Raw genomic sequence first — 12,807 nt, forward strand, 5'->3', positions numbered from 1 at the left:
CCTACCTCGCAGGGTTGTTGTGAGGATAAAGCAGGGAGGAAAAAAGATATATGCCTCACCTTGAGCTTGTAGGAGAAAAAGCACACTATAAATGTAACAAACAAGGCTGATATAACTATTAGTAAGAGTAAGGTGGGCCCATTTCGGGGCGATTAAATTTTAGGATAACCTTATAGGAGACCAAACTTTCAGTGACAGTCATATTGTTATCACCATGGCAGAAGATTGAGTGCATTTGTGCATGAGAGAAATAGAGTTGTTGTGAGAGAGGTGCAGTTTGGATTTCGTGCTCTGAGTGTCAAAATTAGAAAAGCAGGGGTGGGTTTGTTTGGACTATAACTTTTAGAATCCCTCAACCAGCATGGTTACTTGGGATTTGGGGAGTTGTTGCCCATAAAAAGGGCAACTTTTCCATGCTTTGATTCGAAATATCTTGGGATGTCGCTTCTACCTGACCTAGAGAAAGATGACTTCCTTCCTAGCCTTGGTTCGGAGACACGTTTGAGAAAGGGCTGATGATGGGAAGAGCATCAAGTGATGCCTTTCACAAACTGCAAGACAGAACTTTTATATTACTCCAAAAGAGAGTGCTTAAAAGCTTGTTCACACATGGAAGCATCACTCAATGTCAGCAGAGAAAATCAGTAACAGGACAATCATACATTTATCCTCCTTTTAAGAAACTCAGCTGGGCCCATGACCTCTACACTTTCCCATATCCATCCCTTACTTGTGGTGGTTCCTGAATGAAGAAACCAAAACACCCAGCGTTCCCAAGGCTAAGATGGGTGCTTTTTGACCAGAGCTTAGAAAAGTTCATTTTTTGGACTACAACTCCCCAAATCTCCCAGCAAATCTGCCCATTAATAGATAAGAGCCAAGCTTTGTTTTGGACCCCTTTGGTAGGCTTCAATTTAAAGCATCAGTGAGTTGTAGAAATGTATGGCTTTGTTGATGGTGCGCCTTTGCAAACACTTTCAAGACACAATCATGCAAACACAGGCAAACGGACACATAACACCACCACACACATGTGCAAAATATACACACAGAGCCCAGTGAATTCAAGCTACAGTTTTATTTCTGTACAAGTCTCCCTTACGAATGACAGGGATCCCTTTCCGAACCTTGCTTACACAGTAAACAAGCGGTTAAGTCAAACAGAAGGTGGGGTGGGAATGGGGGGGCATTGAAAAAAGGGTTTTATCACGTGAACCATTTACATCTTGCATTACGCCACCTTGCCCCCCTTCTTAGTGTCAGCCATAATGCAATGGAGTGAAACCAGTAACGGGACAAAAGGAAGGAAGAAAAGAATCTTCCCTCTGAAAACCATTGGAGAAGGGAGTTCTCTCCGAAGGGATAGTTTCACAAGGGGAAAAAGGGATGACAAAGGGATTGGGGATACTATCAGCCATTTTGGGGTTATTTGGCTGGTAATAACATTCAGTATGGCCATGTAGGTTCTAATACTCTGCCTGATTCAATGCAGATTGTTTAGGTAAAGGAGTCTTGCCTCATTATTTTCCTCACAGAGGACTGGATGCTTGCAAAAGCTTCATGACTGGAGTAAGAGAGATAAGAAACCTAAGACCGAGATGCAACAAAGTGGAAAAGTCCACACCTGTTGAATTTCTGCCTGCCATGAAACCATTAATAAGCCTCTGTGGGTTCCTGTTTGCAGGATGCCAAATATTCTTGAGCATGGGTTGAGGAGCTTTCATGACGGTGTGCTTACAGAATAAATAAAAGGTTAAATAAAGTGACTGACATTCAGTGGTTGACCAAAGTCTTATCATTTCAAGTCTATCGTTTCAGTTCTTTACTGAACATTTCATTGGCGGGATAAACTGCAGCCTGTGGTGAGGCCTTGTTACCTCGGAGAACCAAAAGCCAAACCAAACCAAAGCGGCCTGGAAATTCGGCGCAAGCGGCTTGGAGCATTTCTAAATGGGAAAGGAAGGATTAAAGAATTCTCCTCCCCCAAGGTTACATCTTGTGTGCCTTGAGAGAGGCACTTTTGGTTCATGAAGAACATCCTTGGTTTTTCTCCCAGATGGTTTAAGGCACTGTTGGGAAAAGAGACAGGTAGAAATCCACCCAGAGCCCAAAATGCTTTGGCCGGAGTCCACAAAATCCCAGCCAGAGGTGCATCGACTTTTATTAGGAAAAGAAGTTGGTTTTAAAAAGAAATAAAACAAAACCATTAAGCATTCCTCAAAAGTTGCTGAGTTCCTTGAAATCCTGTCGGAAACCGTCTCATGGGCCCATGGGAGCTTGCACCAAAGTTAAGAGAAGCTGCCCCCGATCAGAAGTTTGCATGGCACGAAGGCACTCTCACATGGAGCAGATATCTGACATGGTTCACAAGCGGTTTTATTCACTGCTTCCAAAGAACGCTGCCCCTCTGACCCAATCACGGCTCACACCTCCATTTGGGTGTAGCACGCAAAGTCAGGACTGGAGCAGAAATGGGCAGAAAAGCAGAGGTTGGTTTCGATAATCCGCTGCCTAGTCTTTCATCCACCTCTGCAATCCAACTGTTGACAGGTGGCGGCATTCCATGGGGAGAAGAGAACATTGAAGACCTATTGAATTTCCAGGTCCAACACTCCAAAGCCTTCTCATCACGCATTTTGCCCCAAACGGTGGAGAAGCTGGAGGGGTCGTTTGGATAAAATGGGACAGACAGGTTCCTGCCCCTTGTGAGCTGCTGTTCATGGTTTATTACACACCAAAGGCAGGGGGGAGCAGGTGGGGAGGGAGATAACAGAGAAAGAAAGCCGAACTGGAAAAACAAAAAAAGCACCCCCAAGAACACCAGGAGAATTGTGAAGCGGTGAGGTGCCCCTTGCCCTCGACTGCAGTCTTTTCTCCAAGGTATCGCTGAGACCAATGGGTGCGCTAATCTTCATCCGCAGTCCTGAAGCAGGAGAAAGGCCTTTCTGGAAAAGTCGGCATCTTTAGTCAATGCTTTATTAGGACTTTCTCCCTCTTATTATTATTAATTTTTTTTGGTTTTTGTATTTTTTTCTTATGAAAAAAAAGGCTTAGAAAAATCCCTTGAGTCACCACTGTCCACCATGCGCGTCTGTGAGCTGGCGCTTGGCTTTCTTCCCTTCTTGAGCCCTGGGGTAGCGTTGGGGTTCGGTGGAGAGGGCAAGTGGGAGTTACATTCGCGAAGACGGGCTAGCCAGCTCATAGAAAAGCAGGTAGGCGTCACTGCTTCGGACGTGACTCGAGGAGAGTGGCGTGACACTGTGGGAAGCAGAGAAAAGAAGGGGGGTTAGGTCTGTGTCAGTGGCACACATGCTCTTTCAAATGCAGTAGCGACACTTGGGTGATGTCAGGCTCAGGGTAACCAGATGTCCTAACTGCCAAGGAGGACAAGGTACCGCAAAAAGTACAGGAAAAATGTAGGACATTACCAAATAAAAGCTAAAAGACAGTAAGACAGAATTTGCAGTGATGACAGGCTGCCAAGTAGATGCATTTCTCCAAGGGGAACTGCAAATGTGGTGCTACTCAATTGGCTTCTTGGTGATGATGAAAATGGAGGACATTGTGGAATTCCTCCTGGAAAGATGGTTGAAATGTAGGATATGTCTTGGAAAAGAAGGTATGCTCTACTTCTGAGCTATATACACTTCAAATTTCCCAGTTTCCCAGGAACAGTCTCGATTTATCCTCTGTTGACCCACTTTTTCAGCTAACTTTCTCAGCTTCTATCCCCTCCCACTACTTTCCCCCTTTATCTTCAGCTTATTTCCATTCCTGCAAACTGAGTTCAAAGTGCAAAAGTAGTTGGCATTCAATTAAATCAGCAGGAGAAAATGAAAAAAGGGGCAGAGTCTTGGCCTTCCCAGTTAGCTCAGGCAAAATCAAACTGCTTTCCTAGCTTGTTTGTCCTTGTTCATCAATAACATTTACTGCCTTGACCATATTCTGATGTTGCTTAGCCACACACATCCAGGTTTTCATCTGGAAAATGTTGGCGGGTATAAAGACATGACCCTGTCCAGAAACAGGTGGCAGCTACAAGCACCAGCTTTACCGTGAGTCGTTGAAGGCATGCCATTCTCCAGATACAGGGCTCTTGCAGTAAGCTGTGTAGTGACCTCCCATGGTGGTTCCACTGTGATTTGAGACAGCATATAGATTGTAAACAGCATGGTCTGCAGAAGGAGAACAGAACAAGACAGACGTCATCATTTTTCTTTTTTATCAGAGAGAATGTATACCAATAAAAGGGAGAAACCTATGGCATTCCAATGTTGGCGTGCAGCTTCCATCAGCCCTAACTAGCAAAGTCAATAGCAAAGAATGCTGGCAGTTGCAATCCAATATCTGGAGGGGTCTACATTCTTCATTACTTTTTTACATGCAAAAAAAGAGAAACAGGGTAGAAGGTATATGTATCAGGAATATCCAGAACACCATGCTCCACCCACAACATTTTGCTAATCTTCTCTAAATACTTTTTGCTGATTGTAGACCTGAGCATTGCCAGGAAATGTTGCTTTCCCCCAAATGTGGGGATTTTTTTCACCAAGACGTTCACCATTCCTGGATGTCCAGCTACAACACTCACATCTTTTTGTCTCTACCTTTTCTAGAAGATGCTTTGACATGGCGCATTAAGGTGAGAGCTCCTTCCTGCTTTTATTTATTAGTCACTAATGTTCAGAGGTTTAATGCTGTTCCATTGCTATCTTCATGCGATAGGTCTGTTGCGCTGCAGTTTCACTTCTCAGAGAGTCAGATGGGTATGAGTGGGTATGATTCTGCTTCCATCCCACATAGCAGCTTCACACTTTGTGGGGAGGGAGGAGGAATGATTGCGGCTGCCAACTGCATATGAAGCTGGCTGCTATGTGCACATTCACACAGCAGCCAGCTTCGGGAGGCAGTTGGTAGCCTTGATTGCTTGTTCCTACCCCTTCTCCTGGAAGGTGGCATTTGGCAGTTTGGAAACCATGGATTGCTAAAACGCTATCATAGGGAACAGTGTGATAAGAAATGATGCCAAACTGGTACGCTATCATTCTTAAACTAGTGCAGTTGTGGCAAGACAATTGGCTGGTGGGATAAAGTCCTTGGTTAGCAGGTAGTCACACTGTCAGAACAGTCTTTCATCTTATGATACCCCCTCTTCATATCTTTTAGGCTTCCCCCCTCCACATTCATTCTGCCTACATAGCTGTTCCCTCTACCTCCAGAGATACTCACTGCAGCTTTGAGAAGCAAATTCTCTCAAGTCCAGATCCTTGAGTGGGAAATTTACAAAGGTGGTCAGCTTGCTGGATCGCATCCTGGCTTCAGAGAAGCGTTTCAGGTCTGGGTGGAAGACGTTAAGGAAGACAAAGAAGACCTACAAGTACGAGCTTATTGAGGGATTTGAGAGAGGACTTTTCAGGGCAAGGAAGAGGCCTGATATATTTACAGTTGCAGGAAAGACCTGTCCTATGCACTTATTTTTTCCACTGTGGGAGCAAGGATCCTCTCTTGTGCTTTTTTGCTCAGGGGAACTGTATGCATGAGCAGGTTTGTATATGTATAGCTGTTCAAGATCCTAAGAAAACTGATGTGTGTGTGTGAAAGAGAGGCATCCTGAACACAATTTTCTGCATTTGCACAAAGCTGTTGCAGAACAGCTAGCTGCACTCACTTTGAGATTAACATTTGGATCAGAACAGAGGTCTAGCTAGTTCAGCATCCTGTGGCCCACAGAAGCCAAAATAAGCTTTTCATAGGAAACTCACAAACAGGAGGACATCACTGCACCCTCCCACACATGTTCCTCAGCAGCTGGTGCTGTGAGGCACATTGCCTCTGAAAAATAGAGCTCATACATAGCCCTGGTGACTAGCAGCTATCGCTAGGCTTATTCTGCCCTCCCCTGTGATTCCTTTGTTATCATGGATCTGATGAGGACACATCCATAGGCAAGGGGAAGGATACGTAGCACCAGGATCTTTGGAAACCTCTGGATGCTAAACTTCTTCGTACATTTCGTCCTGGCCTTGCAGTGGCAGCAGGTCTGGAGAGAGAAAAAAACAGACAGAATTAGAGAGCAGGAAGATGCAACTAGAGCGTTGTTGTTGTTGTTGTGTGCCTTCCAGTCATTTCCAACTTATGGTAACCCTAAGGTGAACCTTGGCAAGTTTTGTTCAGAGGATGTTTGCCATTGCCTTCCCTGAGGCTGAGAATGTGTGACTTGCCAATGGGTTTCATGTCCAGTCTGGGAATCGAACCCTGGTCTCCAGACTCATAGTTCAATGCTGAAACCACTACACTTCTCTAGATATCTCTAAGTCCTCTAGGCAACTCTTTGGTCAACATCTAGTAGCAATGGACCATAGAATTGCACTGGAGGACCTACAAATGCCTAGAGAAGAGCACAACTTTTGGCCGATGTTGACCACAGAAGTTGGCCTGGTGGACCCAGCAATTCCTCGAGAGAACATATTAATCAAATCCGTGGATAATCAAATCCACAAAAGTCAAAGGCACAAATGTTCAGGGCCAACTGTAATTCATGAATTTTCTACTTTTTTGCATGAAAGAGGTGACTTCCTCCTTCCCTTTTCTCTGCAAAAGTTAGTATTAGTGTTTTACAATCCATTTTTAAGAGGGGCATTCATGAAGCTTCTGCTTCATGGATGCCTCTCACACACATACATGAGAATCTGCATTACTTCTACTGAAGTCCAAGTAAGTTCCTTTTGACTATCTACTTTCCTATTTTAGATGGATTTCTTTGCAATGATAAAGTAAGTTTTGTTTTTTAACCTTGCCACAGCATCCTGCATATTTCTATCCTGTTTGGTACCAGAAGCTCATGCTGCAATGGGGCATGCTGGATTCTGTTTAATATAAATACCAATATTCCCTACAGCTACTGCATTTTTTTGTAGTTTCCCTTCCCCCTGTTCCCATGTGGATTTTGCATCTTGGGATTGTTCCTTACAGGTTTCTCATCTCCATCCAGGATGTCTTCCTTGGTGAAGAGGCGCATACAGTCGATCAAGTTGACCTCTCCATAGCTCTTCTGGGAAAAAGAGAGAAAGTGAGAGAGGGAGGTTAAATGTCCCCAAGGCCAGAGCTGGGACCCATTCACAAGTACTAGTTTAAAAGGTATCTATGTGCTGTAATTGTGTGTGGTAAAAGACAGGAGTTAAGAAGTGGAGAATGAGTAGTGCATGATTTCTGAAGCACAAGAGAGACTGGGAAGCATCAAGGAGAGGACATGGTTACCTTTGCAATGGGTAGTGACAGGTCCCAGAAGGGATCGAAGGCTGTCGAACAGTAGCTGCAGGCACTGCAGGTCAGAGAACTCTTCAGCTGTCCGACAAAAAGATCTAAAGAGACACAACGTTGGGAACGTGAATGAGAAACACCAGTCATTTCATCCTTGCAAATGAAAAATGAATTATTTCCAAAGTTTTCTTATTCATTGACTTGATACCCCACCTTTCCCCCATGATGGGATCCCAGGGTTTTATTTTGCTGGGCAAGACATAGAAGCGTTTGCATATTTTCCCCCTCAATCGTTTTGCACATTTGGGGACTTCATTTGTGGTAAATCTGTGCACAAAAGCTTCATTTTAGATAAGGGGGAAACCCCAGTTTTGCAGAGAAAGCAGTATGTTTTATGCAAAAATAGTCTTTGGTGCAAAAAGCACCGTTTGGGGCAAAATGATCTTTTGCAGAAGATAAAATAAAATCCTGTCACATGGAAAATGTTGTGGTGGTTGATCATTTTCTCAGCTGAGGTGTTTTGACCCATTAAGACCCACTTTCTCATTGAGGCTGAGAAAAATCCTGAATTCATTCAGCCTTCAGAAGGAGGCACACAAGGAAAAGGGAGAAGATGTTTCCAGCTGAAGACCAAGTCTCCTGGCTGCATGTGCAGCGCAAAATTAATGCAGTTTGTCACTGCTTTAACTGCCATGGTTCAATGCTATGGAATTCCGAGATTTGTAGTTTTGTGAGATATTTAGCTTTCCTTATCTTTGGTGCCGCAACAAACTACAAAGCCCAGACTTCCACAGCATTGAGCCATTGAGCAGTGTCAAACTGCATTAATTCTGCAGTGTAGACACAGCATAAATCAGACCTTCATTCTGCAGGCACAAGGACTTAATGAAGTAAGGCTGGGCATTTGGGTCAAATACTGACCTATCATTCTGAATGTACTACATTTATTAGTTTACACACACACACACAATTAAGCATCGCTGCAAAACAGTTAATTTTTAACAACATTAGGTAAGGATTTCTATGTAAATTTCTATGCTTCACTGAGCAGTTCTTTTTGGCTTCTCTCCTGAAGCATGAGGGTAAGTATTACTGTTGCACAATTTTTTTGAACGGAAGTGAAATGAAATAAAAGCCAAGCAACTGCATCCCAATTACTGCTTTTCAAGGCAGTTTTCTTAGAAAACCCAGTCAGGCCATGGGTCAGTGACCAGGACTTGTGGCTTCATGGAATATTTGACAATATTTGGGTTAAAGGACAGTGAGTCAACTGATAATATTTGACAGATGTCAGCTGAGCACTGCGTCATCCTCACTTGAAGCACTCTGCCAGCCGCATAGTCAAGACATGATGGCCAAGGCCTATACTGAAGCTATTGTGCAAAATAATTGATTTCTTCTGCATTGGATCCTGAGGTTATTAGTTTTCTTCTGCAGCAGCAGCCACAGGCTCCCATGTTCGTGGGGCAGTGAATCCACTCCAGATTTCAATTGGCATCTTAAAGGAGCTGCCCAACCTCTCCCAAATAAGATTAGCCCTTTAGACAACATTTGGACTAAAACCCAGAGCAGACCTATCCCGACTGACATGGAAGCCATCCCCTGCTACTGAATTTCCATGGGATAAGAGCTTGGGAAAGTTACCTTTTTTATTACTATAAGAGGTCATGCTGGCTGGGGTTTTAAGGGCTGCATCTACACTGCAGAATTAATGCTGTTTGACCCTATGTTAACAGCCATGGCTCCATCCTATGGAATCCTGGGATTTGCAGTTGTAGCATGAGAGCTCTCTAACAGTAAAGGCTGTCATACTTTGCCACACCACGAATTTCAGAATTCCATAGCATTGTGCCGTGGCAGTGAAAGCACTGTCAAATTGGATTAATTCTGCAGTGCGGATGTAGCGTTGGGGCTGTAGTAAAAACCAACAACTCTTTTCCAAGCTCTGAGTTCTGGCATCAAGCACTGAAGGTATGGGAGAGCTTTTTGGCCTCAAAGGCTACATCTCAAACCCTCAATTGTGTCAGGCACTTACCCCCGATCCGGCTGTCTTCTCTAGCCAGGTATTTCATCCACATCTGCCTGCCCTTTTCTTCATCACTGCAGGAAGTAAGAAGGGGAAAAGAGGTCTTCAGGTGGCAGCAAGCTTTTTGGGGTCAAAGCAAATTCATATGAAAGTCTATGTTGTAAAAGGAGAATGGGGTTATGGATCAGACCTGACTTAAAATACCCCTTTGGCTATGCAGTTCCCTGGGTAAACTTGAGCTCTCTGAGCCTGACCTAACCTCAAGCCATGAGAGGAGGTGGGTATGAAATAAAATCCTCCTCCTCCTCCTCCTCCTCCTAATTTATAGGGTCGCTGTTAAGAAGCCTGTAATTGGGATAGGGAAAACCCAGCATGATGCTGTGAATTCCTAGGAAGAAATGTGGGCTGGAACAAATGCATTTTGTATATTTTGTAGAACGTATGCCACAGGCAGGTTCATTTTATTTATTGCTATATAAATAAAACTTAATAATAATAATAATAATAATAATAATGGCAATAATTAAATAAGGACTATTTGGAAGGACTCTTGATGCACTGCTGTTATAAGAAGCTGATGCTCCTGGAGTGGATCAGCACTGAAACAAAGCTGAGCCAGAAGTGGTCAAAGGATGCCCTGTTGGTCTCCTGGGAGGAAGAAAGACCTATTAATATGGTTTAAGTTGGCATTGTCTATGAATCCTCTCTCTTTAGGTCCCCTGCTTGCAGGAGAGATAAGAATTTAGTTCAACTGAGACATCATTGCCAACGAGATGATTCTGCAAATGCTGAATACCCAGTGTGTCAGCAACATCTGGGTCCAATGCTTTCTTCCCTACTGCCTTCTTCTCCCAACCCCTTGATCTACTTTCTTCCTGGGGTTTCTGCCATCTTGAGGGTGACTCACGGGAGATGGTCCAGGTTGTCGCTGCTGCCTTTCGGACGCACCAAGACCCGGTTCACCTCACTGTGGAGCCCGTCCAGAAGGAACCGCAGGAACTCCTGGGCATCCTGCTGGCTGGAAAGAGGAGAGAAAAGCATGAGAGACCAGTGGCACAAATGGGGCATCAGGCTTCAGCCTCGAGGACCAGAAACTGAAGTCCCCAAACTCCAAGGAGTTTATCACACCAGAGGAAATTCTCTTAATTTCGAATGAAAAGAAAGTGGGGCCAGAATGCATTCACATAAAGTCGCTAGTTTAGCGAAATTACATGAATGCTCATTGCATTCGAACTGGCTCCCCATTGCCTGAAAATAGCATGCCATTGCCTGAATTTGCATGTGGCAGTCTATTACGTAATAACGTGAAACTCCATGATTGCGTTCGGACTGACTTCCCATTGCCCGAATTTGCGTGTAGTGGGTTATCATGCAATAACGTTAAACCCCATGATTGCATTCAGATTGCCATTGGATTATACTTCCAATTTTCCTTGTCTGATAAACTCCCAAGACAGCTGCTCTTGTTGCATCAAAACTCAGCCCAATGAGGCAGCCCATAGCTATGTCAGGGGTGGGAATTGCATGGCCTTCACATATTGTTCAGCTGTAATTCCTAGCATTCTTCACCAATGCCTATGGTGGCAAAGGCTGCTGGGAGATACAATTTGACAACATCTGGAAAAGTGCATGAGTCCCACACTTTAGCTATGTCTCCCTCCCCCCCTTTCTTATTCAAGAACCAGCCTGGGGTGGCACTATAGCATAGTGAGAACCAGTGTGGCATACTGGTTTGACTGTTGGACTGAGACTCTGAGAGATGAGAGTTTGCACCCCAGCTTGGCCACAGAAACCCAGACCTTGGGCAAGTTACACTCTCTCAGCCTCAGATGAAAGAGGGAGGAGGAGGGATGAACTGGGTCATTTCAAAAGCAGCAGTGGAAGTGAAGTTACAATACTGTTACTCAAAAATTTTAGCCAGGTTTTGGTTTGAATATTGGACTACTACTCTGGAGACCAGAGTTCGATTCCCAACTTGGCCGTGGAAACCCACTGGGTGACCTTGGGCAAGTCACACTCTCTCAGCCTCAGATGAAGGTAAGGGCAACCCCTCTGAAGTTGGAAATGGTTTGATGGCACGCAACAACAGAGCCCTTTGTTATTGTTGTTTAGCTATTCATTTATTGAATTTATACCACGCCTTTCTCTGAAAATGGGATTCAAGGAGGCTTGCAGTACTTTTTAAAAGATCAAGCTAAAAGATTATACGCAAAAGTTGCAAAGAATTATATAACAATATTATTAAAAACATGACTGAAAACAATTACAAGCCACTTAAAACATTTTAAAAAGACAATTTGAATAAAAGATTAAAAAAAATACAGCACACCATTTCACACAAACAGACAACACTACTTAAGCCATTTTTGACTTTGGCAACCACAAGGCGAACCTGTCACAGGGTTTTCTTGGGAAGATTTGTTCGGAGTTGGATTCTCTTTGCCTTCCTCGGAGGCTGAGAGAATGTGACTTCCCAAGCTAAAAGCATTATTGGGCCTTAATAGGAATAACTGACTAAGTATGCAGCCAAATTTCCCCCTTAAAAAGAATTCCCAGAGGTCCAAGTGAAAAAGGAAGAGATGGGAACCTCTCTTACTTGTAACCAACAAAGCGGGGGGCATATCTTTGAATCTGTGTCTTGAATTCGGAAGGACTCACAGATTCGTTTGGAGAAGATGTCCACAAGGCCTGGATGAGCTTGGCGAACTCTGGAGGGAGGAAAAGGAAGGCAGCCGAAGTAGGGAGAGAAAAGGAAGAGAAAGAGAAGTCCAAGAGGTTAGTTTTCTAAGGCAAGGACAGCCTGGCTTGGAATACAATGGACAATCATAAAATAAGTGGTCAGCCCTCTGCATCCACAGACTGAACCATCCATGGCTTGAAAATATTCCTTGAAATATATAAATTCCAAAAAGCAAACCTTGCTTTTGCCATTTTATAGAAGGGACACCATTTTATTATGCCATTGTATTTAATGGGACTTGAACATCCACAGATATCCACAGGGGTCCTGGAACCAAACCAAGAGCCCACTGTACTTGCTTGCTAAAAACCCATAAGTGATACCTTTATCAGCCAAACGAAATGCACAATATACTTGTTGCAAGTATAGGCCTCATGAAGAAACCCATGGAGCTTTGAAAGCTTGCAACGGGTATATTGTGCATTTTGGTTCGCCAATAAAGATATCACTGAAGGATTTTTGTTTGGACTACTTTAACTGCCCTGGCTCAATGTTATGGAATTTTAAGGCTCTGGTGCCACAACAAACTACAACCCCCAATATTCCAGTAGCATTGACCCATGGCAGTTAAAGCGGTATCAACCTGGATTATTTCTGCAGTGCGAATGCAGCCTGTGTGTGTATGTGTCTGTAAAGCTCCAGCTGCCAAAAAGACAGGACAGGTACCAGTGGGATGGTTAAGCTCCTATGCAAAAATATACAAGGGTTTCATGAACCTTGCCCTCCCCATGTGGGCAGGGGTTTTGCTTGGTGAGCTGATGCCGAGGAGACTAAGGGTAAG

General features: G+C 44.0%; 1 protein-coding gene across 6 annotated transcripts in view; it reads right to left on the minus strand.

Moving 5' to 3' along the window:
- Nucleotides 1-1,063: 1,063 nt before the first annotated feature.
- USP2 (ubiquitin specific peptidase 2) overlaps nucleotides 1,064-12,807 on the minus strand; it is a 60,865-nt gene continuing 49,121 nt past the window's right edge. For 5 of the 6 annotated variants that reach the window (XM_089537426.1, XM_089537425.1, XM_089537427.1 and 2 more), the window contains 9 exons: nucleotides 11,883-11,994; nucleotides 10,194-10,304; nucleotides 9,296-9,360; nucleotides 7,258-7,361; nucleotides 6,971-7,051; nucleotides 5,962-6,040; nucleotides 5,230-5,337; nucleotides 4,055-4,175; nucleotides 1,064-3,258 (listed from right to left, as the gene is read on the minus strand). In XM_089537426.1, the coding sequence (XP_089393552.1) occupies nucleotides 3,171-3,258; nucleotides 4,055-4,175; nucleotides 5,230-5,337; nucleotides 5,962-6,040; nucleotides 6,971-7,051; nucleotides 7,258-7,361; nucleotides 9,296-9,360; nucleotides 10,194-10,304; nucleotides 11,883-11,994 (869 nt within the window). In that variant the 3' untranslated portion in view covers nucleotides 1,064-3,170. Of the gene's footprint in view, nucleotides 3,259-4,054; nucleotides 4,176-5,229; nucleotides 5,338-5,961; nucleotides 6,041-6,970; nucleotides 7,052-7,257; nucleotides 7,362-9,295; nucleotides 9,361-10,193; nucleotides 10,305-11,882; nucleotides 11,995-12,807 lie in introns of those variants that run through there. The other variant, XR_016282280.1, reaches the window with a different exon arrangement.

The sequence above is a fragment of the Sceloporus occidentalis genome, unplaced genomic scaffold, assembly GCF_023333645.1.
Source record: "Sceloporus occidentalis isolate IW3139 unplaced genomic scaffold, rSceOcc1.0.p SCAF_9, whole genome shotgun sequence".
NCBI lineage: Eukaryota > Metazoa > Chordata > Lepidosauria > Squamata > Phrynosomatidae > Sceloporus > Sceloporus occidentalis.